Here is a 21575-nt window from a genome sequence, read left to right as displayed (position 1 = left end):
GCATCAAGCCAGGCTGACACATTTTCTAAATTTCTAGTTAGTTTTTCACTTATCTCCAGTAGGGATGGGCGATATGGCCTAAAATCCATATTGCGTTATACATTGCAGCCTCTTGCGATAGCGATATGTATTGCGATATAATAATTCCAATAGACTCGTTTCAGAACAGGTTATATAGACCCCTAGAAAAGCCAAACTGCTAAAAAAGTAAGTAAAAGTAAACCGTTATGGCCAGATTAGTCTTGTTACCTCTCTTAGCTGGAACTTTTGCCTGACACACTCTACAGCACGGCTGTCCAGACTTTTTTGTGTGGTGATCTACTTTTAAAATGATAAAGCCGACAAGATCTATCTGCTAAAAAACACAGTTAATTATTTTTATAACACTAAACACTTTAAATGCTTGTAAGGACTATACTGCATATATATACTGCATGTTTCACAATTACGAGACCATAATGCCAATTTCCCGCATGGAGCAGTTAACTTATGTGCGATCTACCAGCATTGCCGTATTGGACACCCTTGCTCTACAGAGTATATTTTACAGCTGCATGTTGGACGGCTTAAATCCAAATAATGTTGCATCTGTCTTTTTCACGAGTTCCTCTGTTTCGCTGACGCTTTCATCCATGTTTATTCGGCTGCAGCTCGTGGCTCTAAAGTTTGCGGGTAGATTGTGTCATCAACACGCATTATCGCGATAGTGCAATAGATTTAAAATCTCTATCGTATGCCAATTTTCTATCGTTTATATTGCATATTGTTTATATTGCCCATCCCTAATCTCCAGACAGGTTTTACCAGATGAGTAAATGACTGTATCGTCAGCATACGTCTGAAGATTCACATCAGGGCAAACTTCTAGAAGATCATTAATATAAATACTAAAAAGAATAGGACCTAAGATGGTTCCTTGAGGAATTCCCATTTCAATTGATTTAGAGTAGTGCTGGGCGATAATTCGATAACGATAATTTTACCGATATAAACTTTTTCGATAAAACGATAAGGACAGTTCGATAAGTGATCGATAATGTTTACGCCTTTACGCACTGTGCGTAATGTTGCGCGAGCACTTCCGGATGCGGCACACGCTCTTGGTTTACAATCACAGTGTCAGTTAGACTTGAAGGAGTGGAAGATGAGGCAAGTTATTCATTTATTAGTAGAGACCTATGATTTTCGCGATGCAGATAACGCGGACGGAATCATGGAATCCAAATGCGCGGAAACATTTTCTTGTGTGTAATGTTGGACGCGCAAACAGGGTTCGTCAAACACAACAGACACAATAGGTGCAGTATACTGTACTTTCATTCAGCGTCCGCCTTGCGCACGCACACGTCCGCACAGCTTTAAACGTGTATTTACAGGACATTCACAAATTCAGGAAACTGAGGAAAAGCAGCAGATCCAACACTGCAGGGAATATAGTGTTTGCCTATGTGCGCTCCCACAGCAACGTGACACTCTTGACATCCATTTATCAGCGTGTATAACTCGTATATGTATAACACACGCGTGATCACTGAACTAAGTTTTCTTCCTTGTTTAAGTGAACATAAACAGCTGTTACTCAGTATATTGAAACTTAAAGCAGTCTGTCTTGGGTCTTAAAGTGACAGTAGTCTGCTGCTTTTGTGTCAGAAATGTGTTGATTTCATAACAAATAGATTTACATTTAATTCAGATGCATTAAAACAAGATTTTAGTATTTGTATTCGTCATGTTCTGAATAAAAAGTAGTTTAAAACCATTATTAACTGTCTGGTTTTTACAATTTTCATTCAGGAGCAAAAATCTGCCTTTAAATTTGACAGGAGTAAAGATTTGTTATTTATCATGATAATTATCGATATCGACTGATATGGAAAACATTTTCTCGATAATTTTTTGGGTCATATCGCCCAGCCCTAATTTAGAGGATGACCTAATATTATTAAAAACTATACTTTGTTCACGATTTTTTAAATATGAGTCAAACCACTGAAGAGATCGTTTCGTTAAGTTATATTTTGACATTTTTGATATTAAAATGTTGTGATTTACGGTATCAAATCCCTTTCTTAAATCCAAGAATACAGCACCAACCAGAAGTCCTTTATCAAGTGAGCGCTTAGTATTTTCCAATAATAAAGAGATAGCTGATTCCATAGAATGATTGTGTCTAAATCCGAATTGCAAAGTATGTATAAAATTATTAGTCTCTAAATATTGCAAGAATTGTTCTGATACAGCCCGTTCCAGCACTTTGGAGAAAACCGGAAGAAGGCTGATAGGTCTATATAGACTTGACCATATGCAGTTGCTGCAAATGTTATTATGCACAATTAGGGCTGGGCGATAATTTGATAACGATAATTTTACCGATATAAACTTGTTCGATAAAACGATAAGGACCGTTCGATAAGCGATCGATAATGTTTAAGCACTGTGCGTAATGTTGCGCGAGCACTTCCGGATGCGGCACGCGCTCTTGGTTTACAATCACAGTGACAGTCAGACTTGAAGGAGTGGAAGATGAGGCAAGTTATTCATTTATTAGTAGAGACCTATGATTTTCGCGATGCGGATAACGCGGACGGAATCACGGAATCCAAATGCGCGGAAACATTTTCTTGTGTGTAATGTTGGACGCGCAAACAAACAGGGTTCGTCAAACACAGCAGACACAGGTGCGTGCAGTATACTGTACTTTCATTCAGCGTCCGCCTTGCGCATGCACACGTCTGCACAGCTTTAAAAGTATATTTACAGGACATTCACAAATTCAGGAAACTGAGGAAAAGCAGCAGATCCACCACTGCAGTGAATATAGTGTTTGCGTATGTGCGCTCCCACAGCAACGTGACACTCTAGACATCCATTTATCAGCGTGTATAGCTGGTATATGTATAACACACGCGTGATCACTGAACTAAGTTTTCTTTCTTGTTTAAGTAAACATAAACAGCTTTATTCAGTATATTGAAACTTAAAGCAGTCTGTCTTGGGTCTTAAAGTGACAGTAGTCTGCTGCTTTTGTGTCAGAAATGTGTTGATTTCATAAAAAATAGATTTACATTTAATACAGATGCATTAAAACAAGATTTTAGTTTTTGTCATGGTCTGAATAAAAAGTAGTTTAAAACCATTATTAACTGTCTGGTTTTTACAATTTTCATTCAGGAGCAAAAATCTGCCTTTAAATTTGACAGGAGTAAAGATTTGTTATTTATCATGATAATTATCGATATCGACTGATATGGAAAACATTTTCTCGATAATTTTTTGGGTCATATCGCCCAGCCCTATGCACAATTGATGAAACTTTCAGAATTGGAAATTATGAACCAGAGATTCATACAACCCACATGACTAATTCTAGCCATAAGATACATACATATAAGTTATATCCAGATAATGAGATGAGGGGCAGGGAAATACACATTGTATCCTTTACACGTTTCTTGTCTTCTATTCAGTTTTCCTTAACTGGGCACTGCTGTCTCATCTATAATCTTTCTGGTGTTAATGTAGATTAGATGTTCTCCCGTTCCCTCTCTCTCTCTCTCTCATCTCTGCCATGTCTAATTAAACCTGCTTGCCCGCATCTTCTTGCGGTTCTGATGTATGTGTTGACTTTACCCGAGCTGCGTAGACTCATCGACAAATTCAACTGAGCGCAAGGTGACATAAAACTTTTATGCGTCATTTAAATTTGCGGTAAAAACCTGATCGCACATTCCGGAGTTTTATCACGGGCACCCGCACATGCGCGACTACTTCGTTTTTCTTTGGCACTAGATGATCTGCTCAGTTAACACTGTGTTAGAGTTCTCCTCCATGTGTCTCTATGCTACTGACTGGATGGGGCGGAGCCACGTAACATCACACGCGGTAGTATGTTTTAAAGAGAAAGTATTAACAGGATTAAAAACCGAAAATAACCGACATGATAAAATAGGGTCGGTTAACGATTCTGAATTTTGGTTTCGGTTATTTTTCAATTAATTGTGCAGCCCTAGTCAATCGTCACTAGCGTCATCACTAATGTAAAGACAGACATGAGAATCCCTCACCTTTCGGCGAAATTTGCCGTTTTGAAGCCAAAAAAGGTGACCCACGTGAATCGTGTAGATTCGATGAGAAAACATTTTGGGGGGGAGGGGGGTATGCACGCGTTGTTTGTAGACGCGCCCTTCGCCGTCATCCAACCAATATACCAGACATTAGGTTGAGTTCGTGCTGCGCAAGCAGGTGACATCAAAGTATCACGAGAGTGAACCGAGAAGTCATACGGAAGTCTGCTTTCGAACGGCTCTCGCGCTACTGTGATGTCATCCGCATTTCTGTGTTCTTCGTCATACACACTTGTTGAAGATGCGTAGAGCAACTGCCTTCTGGAAGTAAAGTCAACACAAAACGCTGTAAAACTATCATTGTAGAATTCTAATGCGTCAATCAATTAAAACAACACATCTACACAGACTGGCACTGCAAAGTGACCTGAAAGATTTTTTGTTGGAATGGATTGGAACGAATTATGGACATACTCATCGCTTGTAAGTCACATTGGTTTACTAGTCTACGGCTGTAAGTACTTAAATGTAAATATGGTGAAACTGCTAAATATTGCATGAAATGCTGTAATAAGAACATACTGTTACTAATACTGTTAATAAGAAAGTTTATCGTTTACTGTAACATTTAAGCGATTTTAGACTATTTGAGCAACAAAGTTCCTAAAGTGAACTGTTTTCAGTGCGCATACGCGCACAAACTCCAAAGCCCACGCACTGAAACACGCGTTTCAAAAATCACCCAAACACATAATCTTTTTGGGCTTGACAGGAGATATACGCACAAACTATATTGTAATACCACAGTCTCTGCAAGTATTCTCATAAAAACAGTCCAGTGTTTCCTCTAGGATTTTTTTCAGCTGTGGCGGCAGGGGGCGCCCATGATGATTATACATGTAAAAAAAATGTTTAATGTAGAATATAGGCTACAGCAAACTAACATGTATTTTTTTATAATTTTCACGCTGTCATTTACTTTTCCTTATATTTATAGCATATTGCTTTTCTATGTTTGATCTAAACTGTATTTTCTTAAAAAAACGTTACACAGCTACAAACGTAGTTCGGATATTTCATTGTAGTTTTAATGTAGTGTGCATTGCAAGTTCGTCCTCGTGTTTAGCGTACAGAGCTGTTACAAAGTCATGCAGTCCTGTTTGATAATCCGCAGCGCTGTGAAAGACAGATCAACTGACCAGTTATCCGACATCAGCAGCAATTTTATTTCACACCCGTACCATTTGACATAAAGTATGGGAAGCCGAACTCCTCAAAAGAAGGACGAAACTGCGCCACTCGATTGATCCGCGCTGCGCGGACCAATTATATGCGCGGCCCAATGGACAGAGCCGCGCGACTATCTGGATAGCGCAGAGATGAGTTGTTTACTTGCGCCACCCGATGGATAGCGCAGCGCTGACCAGTTTCATCAGAGCAGCGCGACCCACTGGGAAGCGCAGCGCGACTCTGATGAAATAGACTCGATTTACCCACAATTCTCTGTTAGTATACAATTTATTTCCAGTTTAAATAACCATTTTGTTAATTTTGCCACAAGACAACTTAATTTACTAATATGCATAAGTTAAAACAGCATCTAAATACTTATCAGCTTGATTGGTATAATCGGGTAACCATAAATGACAATTTCTTCCTCTTGGTAGTTAATTTAATAGAGGTGACCACACGTCTGACGTAAATTATCTCTGTTTATTATTATTTTTTTATTTTGTGTTAAAGATATGCACGAATTCTACTATTCTGTTATTTGACATTAATAAAAATGATTACAATATGAATGGCAATGATCAACGATTTTTTTATCTAAGTGCTCGTTTTATATTTATAATATCTTATATGGTGTTCTCATCTTATATGCTGCCGTCATTTGTATACTTTATGCATTGCAGTTACATTTATTTTATTATTTTATTTTTGTAATAATTTTTAATGATTTAATAATGACATTATAGCATTATGCAATTGTTTTGCATATATTTTTCTGGTAGTGCCAGCTGCATTTCTTGACTTATCAGGAAATGTGGGTTTGCAAGTTACTTTGTTAGTCCCGCACTGATAAAGTGACATAAGCTGTATATTTGTTAATATCTCAACACTCTAAAAAACAAACGGTGCTATATAGCACCAAAACAGTTGCTTTGGATCGTAACGATAGAAGAACCATTTTTAGTGCCATATAGCACCGGTGAAGAACCAGTGAAGCACCAGTGAAGCACCAGTGAAGCACCTGTGTAGAACCATATAGTGCTATGTAGAACCATATGTGGTGCTATATGGCCCCTATATGGTTCTACACTGGTGCTTCACTGGTGCTTCACTGGTGCTTCACTGGTTCTTCACCGGTGCTATATGGCACTAAAATGGTTCTTCTATCGTTACGATCCAAAGCAATTGTTTTGGTGCTATATAGCACCGTTTGTTTTTTTAGAGTGAACTGTTCCCAATAACCAAGCACTGCTATATAGACCATTTTGCAAGTCGTAAACAATTGGTCGAAGCTCTTCGTGTTTCAGTTTTTTAACACGTTGGGATAAAATACAACAACCAAAATAACTGAATCAAAAAGTTAAACAAACATCTTTAAGATATATGTGAAATAAAGAAAACAGTTACAAACTGAGACAGGAAGTGTTTCTGGACCAGCGTTGTTTACATCTTGCAAAATGGTTTAAGTTGCTTCTTTGAGAGAGGGAGTGGAATTCGCACAAGTTGCCTGCCAATAAATAAACAGTCGAATAATTATACTTTTATTTTTTATCTTTAAAATATAATAATGTTTTGACAGCACTAACACGGTTTTGTCCCACTAGCAGAGAATTGTGGGTAAATCGAGTCTATTCCATCAGAGTCGCGCTGCGCTTCCCAGTGGGTCGCGCTGCTCTGATGAAACTGGTCAGCGCTGCGCTATCCATCGGGTGGCGCAAGTAAACAACTCATCTCTGCGCTATCCAGATAGTCGCGCGGCTCTGTCCATTGGGCTGCGCGTATAATTGGTCCGCGCAGCGCGGATCAATCGAGTGGCGCAGTTTCGTCCTTCTTTTGAGGAGATCGGCTTCCCATACAAAGACTGTGACCCCGAGCCGGTCACACCGCAAATCGCGCAGTTAAATATAAACCTTTACCGGTCTTCAGACAGATCTTAAACAGAAATAAGCACGGGAAATTTAAAAACGAGTCGAATTTTGGTCTTGGATGTAAGACCCGCATTTTACTCTTGTCTATTGAGTCCCGACCTGCATCTACAACACAAATGACACGCGAATAGTCTATTACACCCGTTAGATCAAATATTATGCAGTTCACCCGCGGGTACCCCGACCCTGCTGTTTCGTCTGAAAACAGATAAAACAGTCTCACCGTCTGCCTCAAGTTTCTATTACCAACGTTCTTCTCTTCCACGGGAATAATGCAAGTTTCCTTACAAACAGATTTGACTATTAATGTCTTGCAGTCGCATATAAGTAGTATTCAGTATTTAGCCTTTTGTTTTTGGACAAATATCTTATCATTTAATGTGAAACTTTGTAAGTGTCGATCTAAAGCACAGACGATTGACTGACAGCTGAGCGGTCAGCAGCGCGCTGCGCTTATAGCCTATACTGAATAACTAATGGCCAGATAAGTTGATAATATGAGTACAGTGATTCCAAATGAATGTCCAAAAAACTCGTGATATGTTAAATCAAAAGTTTAATAATGTCTTTTCTCGCAGCCCTGCGCTGTGTTGGTGTAGATATGCGCCGGTGAACATCATATGCGTGATGACCTTGTAGCTTAAATTACCCTAAATTTATAGTCATAAAGATAAAAGTAAAACAACATTCGAAACTTCAAATGATGTATTTTTATTTGTGTAAACTCACAATAAGGAGAAAACCTTGTGCTTATTTATAATCATTAAAAACATGACGTGCTTTCTGCTGGTTTGGTTTTAGAGCGCGTCACAAAAAAAGAACAGAAACTCAAATACTTTTTTATTCGTTTAGTCAATTTAATAATTATTTAAGTGCAACTTATTTCGTATAGGCTTATTTATTTTATTATTATTTCTCAAAACAGAAACGTAGCTTAATAATCCTCTGTTGATTTAAATCTATTTGTGCATGAAACTAAACCCATGGAGGAAATTATGATATTTTAGGAGATTTATTTATAAATGAGTGAACAACGCAAATCCAGAAAGTAATTTATTTCTAGACAGCCAGTCTCGCAGAGCGGACATTTCGGTAGCTTTTTTGCGAGCTGCCGCTGTGGGTTTTGTCTAGAAGGGATACAGCAAATGCCGAAAAGTTAAGGATTAGATTTGGAGGTAGGATTATTAGGATGAAAACAGCGGTTCTGGCTAAATTAGATACAAATACATCCTACAATCGTGTGAAATTTTGTGTTTAGAGTTGGGTTTGGTTAAAGGATTAGGATAAAACAGTGCTCATCCAACGAGATTTCGTTTGCTGTATCCCTTCTATCCACAACCGCAGGCGTGGCGGGGATGTTTTAGGAGTGGCGGGCCGCCACGGTTGAATGTATATAGCGGAAACACTGCAGTCATTTATTTTACGTGAGCAGTTGATTATATGTGTCAGTGTATAGATCAGCGCTTCTCCACCGGTGTTAAAGGGACAGTTCCTCTTATAAGAATGCTTATGTTTGTGTCACTACGTTAATCAAACTACAGAAGACAAAAGGAAAATCACCTTTATAGCTTTAAAAAGATCAATTATATTTAATTTATAGAATGAAAACAGTGTTATGTTAATTTGATACTGTTTCTCTACCTAATCAATACTGTTAGATCTTACTTTATTTGTTACTTTGTTCTTTTCTATTTTATATGCTTGTAATTTCTTAATTTGTTCTTATTTTATTTTCCCACATCACTTTTTTGCTTATCTGAAAATGATTCAACCCCCATGACTCAAAAACCATAATGTAATTCATTTAACCAGTACTATGTTGAAAAATTAATTCATTTTAAATTATATGTAGGCATTCAGGTCCACCCTATTCCAAGGCCATCTTAAAATTGTATGGCCTTACGACTGATGGTCAGATTATGGCAAAATAAAATTATTGCAGATGTAAAAATAGTAAGGGAATGCTACTTGTTACAGCTTTCCACATTTATTAATCCATTTAATTTAACATGGTTTCTGTTACTAGTCAAATGTTTACATTTTAAATTTTAAATCTAAATTGTCGGTCAGAATGAAATAATTGAAATAATGGTCATAATGTATTTTTTGCGCATGTTATGGTGTGCATTTTGTTTCGGCGTACGTGGAGGGATGTTGAGTTCCTTCCTTCTTTTTTGTCCTTGGCCAATCACATGCCTGAAGAATAAATAAGTTAAGTCACAGCATGTTCCCTAATGAGGCCTAATATTTATTCTGGGGGGGTCCTCCCACCTTGCGGCCCCATCAGAGGCCACATCGGCTCTCGAGCACCCTTCTCACCTTTTTCACCCCTGACCCGTTTTCATGCCTGTATTAGGTAAAGATTAGCTTTACCATTAGTGCTAGCTTGCTTGCGCTGTCTCAAGGAAAAATTTTGTCATCTGTGCTTTGCTATAAGTTCCCAAACTCCCTTTTAGTAGTGATGCACCGATGCATCGGCCGCCGATATTTATCGGCCGATTTTTGATGAATTTGAAACCATCGGCATATCGGCAATAGCACGAGAAAGGCCGATACCGATTGTTTATTAATTAACCGCATAAAGTCAATGAATTGCATGTCTGTTGTTCAATTTAAATGTTTTAATGTTTGGGTGTGCACTAGGGCTGTTCCGAATACAATTCTTTGAGCTTCAAGTCAAATCTTCAAAGCTTCGGAAGGAGGGGCTGAACATATTTTTCTCTTTAATAAAGGCAGGAATCTGTGTGCGTATGTAGCGGCGTGCCTGTCACGCGTGCTGCGAGAACAGCATTAGTGAAACAAAACACAAGCAATACTTTTAATAAGGTAACGTTAGCCTAACATTTTTCTAACAAACAAACACTCCCGTATCAGAACTTTAGAAGCATAGTAATTACTGATAACGTAAAGGGTAACTTAGGCCATTTAAATAAAACAACGTAAATAAATGAACGAATGAATGAAGTTCAACAAACTGTAATAAAACGGTAGCATACTTTCAAAATCAAGTTTATTTACTAACACTTACACCATCCAATATGTTTTTCATCAGTAGAACAATAAAGAAGATATTTTGCAGAAACCCCAGTGCTCCGTCATGCAAGTCAACCGATCCACCACTTTAAACATGTATATCTAATACAAAAGTAATCCCCCATAACTCCGTGTGACATTTTGATGTCTTGTGAAGGAAATCAATCAGTTTTTGCAAGAAACTGAACGTTATTTACATCACTATTAGCGTGAATGCCAAAGCAGGAAGCGCGCTTTCCGTTCGAGGCGATCTCTTTCTGATCTCTTCTACTGGTGGCGTTTGATGGCTGTTTGCTATGGATGTTGGTCTCTCTGCGCCACCTATAGAGCTGGAGCGTGAAGCCAACCAGCTGCTTTAGTGGGGCAAGAAGTCCAACTTTTTTGAAGTAGCAATATTTATACTCTGTTTAAAGCAATAGCACTGGCATTATTTATGTTTATTAAAGAAATCCAATATATATGTAAAAAAAAATTGTTAATGTTGTTAATAAAAGAAATGCTGAATAGCAAAAACCACCTTTGAAGGTTGTCATGTTGTCTTATTATATTTGTTTTAGCTTAATTCGTGCCTCTTATTATGTTGGTCAGTTGAATGTTAATTAGATACAATCCATGTTCAGTAAAAATAATTTGATGCAGAAATAAACTAGCTAATAGACCAACTGTATAATATTGTATAGGCTACAAGTGTTTAATATCGGCATCGGTATCGGCCAGAAGTTGTCTGCTTAAATCGGTATCTGTATCGGCCCAAAAAAATCCTATCGGTGCATCCCTACCTTTTAGCGATGAAAAACATCCACAGGTTGAGAATCAGGAACACCTAACAGTTTTTCCAAACCTGCAGTTTGTGGCAGAACATTCGCAATGAGCACGTCAGTATTATATGCTTAAATGCAACTTCAATGAGGCTCAGCGGAGTGCGTCAACTACTACGGTGTTTAAACCGAAACTGTCAAGAGAGATAGAGGTAACCTTAGTGCTAAACGCAATGCACAAACATCTATTTGTGGTGGCCAATTTGAATTTGTGGTGGACTGATAAATAAATAAATGAATGGGAATGTACAAGGACAAGCTCACTTGTATGATGTCACAGCAGTATGCAGCGCAAATATAACGACACGCCTATAATCCCTCCCACTGCAAAGTGATACCAAAGTCGATGGAAAAGCTAACCACGCCAAAGTGAGGTGAGCTGACTAGAGTTGTTCCGATTCCGATAACAGTATCGGAAATGCAGCCGATACCACCAAAAATTCTGGCATGGAATCGGCGAGTACTTGAACCCATGTACCGATCTGATACCATTTTATTAATAAACCTAGTTATGCCCGTTATAGCTAACGCTGCAAAGCGAAACTCATTTCTTCTTCGCTGCTCCGAATGCAAACACCAGGAAGTCACCACATGCGTGAAGCAACCACTGTTTACTTTAAGCGGCGAAGAAATTTAAGCATGCAGCCGTATGTCCGCTGTTTGTTAGTATTTCAGACTAATAAAACATCGACATGTCTCAACGGAATCCGCGTCCGCAGATTTCCACAGGGAACTCCGCGGATTTAATGCCCGTGATTGACAAGCACACATACACCATGAGCGTGTTAGTGACCGGTATGTCATTGGCAACAAACGCACATACCTCGCACGTTTGTGAGCAGCATTGACAAGTACATAAACCCTGCGCTTGCTGTTTGCTGTGATTGTTTTTAATAATAATAATGAGCATGAACCGTTTGATATTTGAGATGAAATAAAACTTACCACTGAGTTAAGCAGACCTGTCTCTGTCGTCTACATGGCGCAACAGTCAGCACTCAGCACATCATTTCAAATTTGTTTAGGCTACAAGATGAATGCTCTTGTTATGTTTAATATAAAGTTTACAATATACATTCTCTAATTTCTTCTAAAAACATTTAAAATCATCCCACAGAATTCCGCAGATTTTTCCAAATATTATAAAACTAAAATACCCTTTCAGTTTACAGTGTTAGATTTGTGGCTCGTTTTCTTTTAGGAAAAATAAATATTACTGTCAAATGTCTTTCAGATAATAAAAATACTCTAGTTCACTGTATGTATTTGTTCATATTTTATACAGGAATAAGTCTGAAGCACACCATGAAACCGTTATATCCATTCATGCAGGGCTAGTAGTATGTACAGCTGTATATTATACAGATTAGGGCTGTCACTTTTTATTCTATATTCAAATATGCATTCGAACATGACGTGAAATATCCGTATTCGAACTATAAATAAACCATCCGGTTTTTAAAATGCCATGTGTAGGGCATTTTTTACAGTAACACCTCGTAATAGTAAGAATGCTGAGAGTGAGACCGACGACGGCAACTGTGCGCAAGAGAGGGAATCAAATGGGACCAAAATGAACCTCATGTGCATGTCAAGATAGAATTATAGTTTGTATATAAAATGACATATTGTTTATAGTGTTAAATATTATAGCAGAATAAAAAGCTTGTGTTAATACGTTCGCATTGAAATTAGCATGTATTACAACGCAATGTAAACTTTATATTAAACAACAACAGCATTTGTCTTGTAAACGGATTTGAAATGATCATGTGCTGACTGTTGCGCGTCACATTGACGACAAGTGAGATCTGCTTAAAGTGGTAAGTTTAATTTCATCTCAAGTATCAAAGGGTTTGTGCTCTCTATCATTGAAAACGGGCAAGCAAACAGCACGCGCAGGGTTAATGTACTTGTGAATGACGGCTCACAAACGCGCGGGATATGCTTTGTATGTGTGCTTGTTGTCAATCACAGTTCTGGTCACAAACACGCTCAAGCGCGGGATATGTGTGCTTGTCAATGACGGGCATTAAATCCGTTAGGGATGCACCGATGCCACTTTTTTGGATTACGAGTACGAGTACTTGCATTTCAGTACTTACCGATACAGAGTACTTAATAAAAAAACATGATTTAAATTTACAGGTAACAGCTTTAGTCATATCATTTAACAAAAAAACAAAGGACTAGTTTTCCAGTTTGTTGTAAACTCTGCTTCTTTGGACAACACAAGAGGCATTAACCCCTTACATGCCGCTCAAACATAGACATTTCTCAGACCGTGGTATCGATTCCAGGTATCGGGGGACTTTTAACGAGTACGAGTACTTTAGAAAATGTGGTATCGAGGCCGATACCCGATACCAGTTTCGGTGCATCCCTAAAATCCGTGGAATTCCGCAGAGTTTTCTGCCGAAATCTGCGGGCGCGAATTCCGTTTGCGTCTGCCTATATACTCCTGCTGCTATTTAAGTTGTCACATTATTGTTTGTAACTGTTCTGAATCATTTTTTTATATATATATATAAATTATATATATATATAAGTTTGTTATTCATAAGTTGATAACCTGCTGTTTCAAACATTAAGTAAAAAAGTAATCCAGACAACCCTGTTTATGACTGTCACTGTTAATAATTTTGTGATTGAATCTCCATTAGGGTGGGTTTTTGATGCGCGTGGGGGGGGGCCTAGATATTAGAATATATTCGGATACATTGTATGATATTCGAAATCCGTTCGAATTTGATTTTTCTCAAAAGTGACAGCCCTAATACAGATACACACCCAGATATCGGATCGGTACTCGGTATCGGCCGATACCCTGAGCCCAGGTATCGGAATCGGTATCGGAAATAGAAAAATGGCATCGGAACATCTCTAGAGCTGACCTGACCCAAACTAAACTAAACTGTGGGGTACTATGCAATGGAAAAGCGCCAATAGCCTACTTAAAGGGCGATTTATAGTCGTGCGTAGGTCCTACGCCGTAGGCTATCCGTAGCCTGTGCATAGCTCTGCGTAGCCTGACGCGCACCTCACAAAATTTCTAACAGCGCGTCGGCTCTACGCGGACCGTAAGCGCTGTGATTGGTCCACCAGAACCCCTCCCGTCAGGTAAAAAACCTGCGTCATAGGTATTTCCGTTTGAGACTGTGAAAACAAAGATGAGCCAAGTTGAGGAGTGATTTAACTCAAACTGCAACATAAGTCGCTGTTTATTTACTTCCATCATTGCTGGTCTACTCAAATTATACACAACAAGTTGCTATTTCTTTTTCGTTTGTGGGTTAACTTGCTTAGCTTCTTCTTCTGTGACGACTTCTGCTGCTACTGTGGTTACACGCGTGATTACTGCCAACCAGCGGTTTCGCGTGCGGTTGCACGTCGACGCGGACGGCGACGCACAAGTATAAATGAAAACCGACGCGGAACCTACGCCGTCGCGGCTACGCCGTAGGACCTACGCACGACTATAAATCGCCCTTAAGGCTGCAATGTGTGCATTACACCTATACAGTTATCATTGCAGCTGATGATGTGGCCAGTAGTTTATATAACCAAGGTTTATATTACACCTGGTTTAGAGTGCCACAGGAATGACCCGGAAGTTAGCAGGACACTAGTCTCAACCACAGATGTCATGCACACGGACCGTTGGCTGAACGTCTAGTGCATATGAAATAGTTATAAAGTTTAGAGAAGTTCGTAAATGATGGTTGTTACACATCGGTCTGTCATCGTGACAACATTTCCAAGCCCTTAAATGTGACGCAGCACAAAACGAAACATGGTTGGTTGCTTTACATGTCAGTTATATGGACTCTTGGGTGGTTCAAAGCTGACAAGGTTCCTAGACCTTCTGTAGGAAGACTAGCGGGATAGTGGTTTTCAGGCCAAAAAGCCAGTTAATTTAGATGTTTGATTTATCACAAAAAATAAGATCTGTGTTTAACAAAGCATTTTGACACTTGCACGTTTTTTTCTAACAAGATAATTCTTAAAAGTTGCATGAGGATTTCGAAGTCTTGCGTTTTTGCTAGAAACAATAAGCTAACTTTAGGCTAAAACTGAACTACACCACAGTCTCTCGACTTCAATGTCATCACCACCAAGCTTCTGACTTTATTAAACATGTTTTCCTGATAAGGAAATACCCTAAGGATGAATTTTTGTTGAAAATTATGTCCAATGTTGCATTGTTTCATGCGTGATAACATTTAAAGTCCAGAACAACGTTTGTAGTCACATGTAGTAACTTGTTAACAACCACCCTTTTAAAGACATGTTAAAGCTTTAAAAAAAAGCATATGGGGGTATTACTGGTGTGTTTTATGTCATAGAATAAAATGTGAAATATCTTGGGCTGGTATTAACCCACGATCTTATTTAAGACATTCAACCAAAACCCAATTCAAAATATCATCACAGAGTTGTAGGGTAGTGATTTACAGGTCAGTGATTCCCTGTTTACTCCAACAGCGTCTAGTAATGTAAGAGCGACATGATCTCATTCATTCTAATGGAGGTTTGGCTACTTTCAGTGACATTTTGCTGTGATCGTGCCTACAGGAAAGGTACACTACTTTTTTCTACTTAATTGGCTTTTACTGTGAAAATGCATCAGAAAGCTGCTGCTGTTTGACAGGCATGACAAACATAACTCACTTTCCCCTACAAATGATTCCTCATATTAAAAAAGTGAGCTTAAAGTAAGTGAAGAAGAGCAGCATGCCCATATGATGAAATGTGACACTCCATCTGCCATCAGTGTGGTAAACTAAAGTGAGCAAGATTCTTAAAATATCTCATAGTGTTCCTGTGTCATAGTCTCATCTCACACCTCCTCCGTTCACCCGCTGTCACTTCCTCCACTGCACAGCAACACATCATGCACACATACAGTATATGTTCTGTCTTCTTTTCTGTAATTATCTTTAACATTTAAATAGTGTGTATGTGCTGTGTGAGTCAATGTAAAGATTATTTACAGTACAGTTGTACTGGGAAAAAATGTATTTCATTTAAATTTGTGCTTGCTTTTGAATCAGTATATTCTTTAATGCCGTATTTAGGAAGGTTTATTAAAACCATGTTAGCAGCTTTTTAATGTAAGTGTCTGTAGATGATACATAACATAATGCAAATAAGATGGACGGGTGAACTTAAGAAATTAGTTGCTTGGGCTGCCATAGACTTGCGGTTGGAAATATAAGACACTGGCCGTTAAACCAGATGAAAATACTAGTTAACACTTTCACTCCTTCGTATTTCAAAAGCATTAAACAGATGCTCTGAACGCACATACGTTCACTATTTTTACAAAACACCTTAATCGGACAGGAGTGCAAATTTTTCCTCTCTTCAGGGATCTAAAACCTCTAAATGATTAACAAGTGTTGTTAAAAAGCTAATGTTTAATTTAGAGAGCTACATGTTTTACATGGCTAAGGCTTTGGAGTAAAAGCCTTTTAAGATTTTACGCTGTGCTGAGGCACTTTATCAGAGCAATATTTCACTTTCCATATTTCTAGATGCAGGGAGCTACACTGCGACCAAAATGGTCGCATATGCGACCTTTTGAACTGCCGTTGCGACCCTAATTTTTAATGGGTCGCAAATGTGCTACCTAATGTTTTAGACAATATGCTATGATTTACTATGAACATTTATTAAAACAGAAATGTGGATCTTAAGAATACGTTTTATAACGTGCTCTGAGCCATCAACACGTTGGCTTCATTTTGCGTGAAAGCACGTCGTGTCTCTCCCTATCAGTGTGCGTTTGCGTGCTCAGCTGTTTCTCAATGAATTGGATGGGACGCGACGCGACGCAAGCGCAGTGTCTTCCTTGTTTCTGAACTTGAGCAGAGGTCTTTCTTCACTGAGGACGCGGGACTCGTATGGTTCCGGGTTTATATTTTAAATGGTTTGTCGGGTCCGGTTAGGTCCTAGTTTAATTACTTTGGGTCCCAAGTCTGATTAATGTTGTGTTTATAACCCGAGTCGATCGGAAAACGGCCATGAGCGCTACCGCGCTAAAGCTCGAGTGCAGATTCAGCGTGCCTCCGGTTTCTATGGCGATGGTTCTTGTTACTACCACGCGCTGCATTTTCTTTCTCACATTTTTTTAATAATCTTATTATTAATTAACCATATATTTTCTAAAACCATATCCATATTAAGTTTGGACAGAGATTGTAGCAAAAAGCAATGCTAATGTCAAGCCAATTGCACTGAACGAGCAAAGCAATGTAAAGTCTGTCCCCGGGACAGCAAGTACACTTTTAAATCTGAAATAATGATTGGATTAAGCTTTTTAAATCGGCAAGAGAGAAATAGAAAGATAGGCACTTTTACTGCTTTTGCTCTATCTAATAGAAATTATTACCATTATAACATCAGTCATAACATCAGTCACATTTATAATCTATAGACCTGCACTGTCTATTAATATACTATACATAGTATTGTATTATATTGAGTTTGATAAAAGGGGTCTAATTGCTTCATATATCAGTGCAAAAACAGTAAGTCTTTTCGTGGTGCTTTGACAAACAGTGTCAGCTTTGTTAATGGCAAAGAAAGTTTGGGGTGGTTAGATTGATGAAATATAATGTGAAATTAATATTAATTTTCAATGAATCAAAGTATTGTGTTGTGTCACACATTATTAGTTCTACATCACATGTATAGTAGACCATTATTTGTCAGTGGGTAATAATTGCCCTTTTCACCGGCTACCACCACCAAGTAAATTTCAGATCTGTGGGAAACACTGCAACGTTTAAGAAAACAAGGCGGCATGTGGTTTAAAAGATGGCAAGTAAAATAAAAAGCATATCTGTATGCAATACAGTTTCATTATTGTTCATTATTATCCAGAGCGCCTTAATATAACTTGAAAAAAATATGTGCGACCAAATCATATTTTGCGCCAGTAACTGAAAAAGTTGGTAGCGCAAGTGCCACCAGTGGAAAAGGTTAGTGTAGTTCCCTGTAGATGGGCTGTTGTCAAGTGAAATCTACAGCTGTAGAGCCTTCTTATTTTTTGTCTCTGTCAAGTGAAATAGTGCTCGCATACACTACTTTCCCATAGATCATTTTCAATCTGTGCAGGGATCTTTTTGGACCAGATACATTACATTATATCAAAGCTCTTCATAAATATTAAGTACATTTTAAAATCAGTTGAAATAAATCTTGGCTTGATTGTGTCAGCATATACAAAAAACAAGTAAAACTTAAAAAACACAACATTGTAAGTGCCATTTAAATCAGTACTGATGGACTAAAATAGGAAGAAGCAGAAATCTGTTGCATTTCTAACTTAATCTCTGGTTTCTTTTAGATGGTACCATGGAAAGTTGGACCGAACCATTGCAGAAGAGAGGTTGCGTCAGGCTCGGACACCAGGGAGCTACCTCATTCGGGAAAGCGACCGCCGGCCTGGCTCCTTTGTGCTGTCCTTCCTCAGTATGACCAACGTGGTCAATCACTTCAGGTGAGCAGTGCTGCCTGGACCATAAAGACCTCATTGGACAATTTTTCTGAAAGGAACACGCCCACATTTTGGGGATTTAGCTTATTCACTTTATCCCCCAGGGTTAGATAAGTCCATACATACCTTTTCCATTTCAGTGCATGCTGTAACTTTGTCTGACGCACCCTCACGCTAGCTTAGCTTAGCACATAGACTGTAAATAAATGGCTCCATCTAGCATACTGCTCCCTATAAGTGACAAAATAACGCCAACATTTTCCTATTTATATGTTTTGATTTGTATAGTCACACTGACTACGTTTACATGCTGTAAATATTCGGGTTATGGTCAGGTTAAGGTCGGGTTTCGGGTTTCTGAAACATTCGGAATAACCCGTTTACATGCGTGAGCAGAGAGAGTTACCCCTGTATACATGGAATTGGCAATATCCCGATGTAAACTGTGATTAAAAGGTAAATGCGGTGATTTTGCGTGGCTCACTATTGCGCAATGCGGTTTTACCGCCTTCATTTACTAAAATAAAATTATTATTTAAATCCAGAACAAGCTGCACCGATGTAGAAGCAGGGTAGGCTAAGTTACATGTCTTTCCTTTTATGAGAAAAAGATTAACAAGCTATACTAGCATTCAACTAAATATATTTTTGAAAAAAAAATTTAATTGAAGAACGATTTTCTAACAAGAAGGTTTTTTATGTGCATATTTACAGAGCATCGGTAAATACAGAACACAACCGTGTCTTAAAGAAATTAAAAATTAGACTGTATTTATGCACCTATAAATGTACAAAATGAATGCAATAGATTACAGAAGGCAATGAATATTTATTTATGGCATTTTCAATAATATATTAGTAGATAAATTAACATCTATAAAGTATGAAAACGAATAAATCATTATTTTGGCTAAATTAAGCTGGATGGATAATTTTTATAATTGTCATCCTTTCAGAACAAGCGTATATGCTATCTATAATAACTTAAATTATATCCTGAGTGTTACTTTGCCGAAAATATGTAGAAATACATGCAAGTAAAAAAGTAGGCTACAGAACAAAAATGTTTACCTCACGCGGATAGAATGAAAAGCCGTTAATTAAGCGGACTGAGAACGTGCAGAAACAGTCGAGTCGGCAGATGATCATCAATGTTTATAATGTTTCACCGAGGGTACTGTTGATGTTAAACTTTCATATCTAAATGTCAGGTATAAGTATTCAGTCAGTTAATAATAAAGCCACCGGCGTTATTGCAACATCCTTATCCACGGAGCGGACGCGGTATACAAAGAAAAAACCAAAGGTTTTTATTCTAAGTGGTTTTAATGCTGGTAAGCAATCAGTTATGCCGCTTTGTATTTGTGTTGATCAGGTAAATTAAAGTAATTTTAATCTTAGAAACTGAATCAAGATGCAGACGACGCTTCAGTTATTCTGTCATCTTTAACTTTTTCATTCATTCACTGTATTTAACGAAATATGAATAGCATATTACATTTTGAATTCAAATTCACACAAAAAAAGGAAGTTACTCTCATAACTATTGACAATCTATTTGGCCTTTATTATACATGTATGCTTTGAAAAACAAGAATAGCCATATATTAATTTAACGTGAAAAACGCGTTTGTTGCAATTGGTTTCCTCCTTGCTCTAAAAGTGTGGCGCATCTCTCTCACCATGCTTACCTCTACTCCCTGCGGGTTTTTTGGCGCATACAAGAATTTCCTCTACTCAAAAGACCAAGATTCCTTGCGAATAGAACATGCGCAGTACACAAATCAATGTTTCTTTTGATGGGAATATCCCGATGCGCGTTTACATGACCAAAATTTCGGGTTAGAAAAGAGGTAACCCAGGGGTAATATTCGGGATTTTAAAAACAGGAATATGAGCATATTCGGGTTTTTGCCGGTGTTTACATGGACGTGCGCGACCGGGTTATTGCTAATATTCCGGATTTGAACGGGTTATTGGCTGCATGTAAACGCAGTCACTGTGTACAAATAATAAGGTCATATGAGATACCGCAATCTTTTAACAGTATACATACTAGGAACTATATTCTCAGAAGACGAAGCACTGCTACATGGGCGGAGTGACTCTGAGCAAACTCTCTGCTCCTCACCCCACCGGGTTTCTTGGGTGCTGCGAGCAAATCACTCCGCCCAAGTAACAGTGCTTCGTCTTCTGAGAATATAGTTCCCTGTATGTATACGGTTAAAAGATGGCTGTGTCACTTATGACCTTATTATTTGTACACAGTGTGACTATACAAATCACAACATATAAATAGGAAAATATTTACGTTATTTTGTCACTAATTGGGAGCAGTATGCTAGCTGGAGCCATTCACTTCCAGTCTTTTTGCTAAGCTAGCAGGGGCTGCATCAGACAGAGTTAAGGCATGCACGGGGATGAAAAGGTATGTATGGACTTATCTAACTCTGGGGGATACAATGAATAAGCTAAATTCCCAAAATGTGGGCATGCTCCTTTAAGTACACAGAACCCTGTTACATCCAGTTAACATGTTATGTCCCCTCAAAGGCACAGACATTTTTCAGTACTTATTTATTTTTATTTTTAAATGGAGCATAATGCAAAAAAAGTTTTTTTCTCATCCTGCGTTGTTTATGCTATGGATATAAATGATACCATACATCTATAAACCTCTCTAAATGATTGGATTGTTTTTTTATTTTTTATTAATGAATTGGGTCAAATGAGCCATCCTGATAGAGGGAAATAGAAAAAATCTATATTTTTACAAAATCCTGAATTTGTATAATTTTAATGAGTTTTCATTTTAAGATATCTTTATATTCTCACTCTTTTAGGAATTAAATATGGAATCACCAAGCATAAAAATATTATTATTTGAATAAACCTTGCAAGTGGGAATGTATCAGTAATTCAATAAATCACATCTCCAAGTACTGAACCAATAACATTGTAGACATTTATAGCAAAGGTTCCAGTTAAGGCTGTTTTT

General features: G+C 38.1%; 1 protein-coding gene across 1 annotated transcript in view; it reads left to right on the top strand.

Annotated features, from left to right (window-relative positions):
• The window catches only part of rasa1a (RAS p21 protein activator (GTPase activating protein) 1a), a 99048-nt gene that overhangs the window by 50333 nt on the left and 27140 nt on the right, over positions 1-21575 (top strand). The window contains exon 2 of the mRNA XM_065263059.2: positions 18428-18580. Coding sequence (XP_065119131.1) covers positions 18428-18580 — 153 coding nt within the window. The remainder of the gene's footprint in view (positions 1-18427; positions 18581-21575) is intronic.

The sequence above is a fragment of the Paramisgurnus dabryanus genome, chromosome 5 (assembly GCF_030506205.2).
Source record: "Paramisgurnus dabryanus chromosome 5, PD_genome_1.1, whole genome shotgun sequence".
NCBI lineage: Eukaryota > Metazoa > Chordata > Actinopteri > Cypriniformes > Cobitidae > Paramisgurnus > Paramisgurnus dabryanus.
This window is presented reverse-complemented; position numbering and strand designations above follow the sequence as displayed.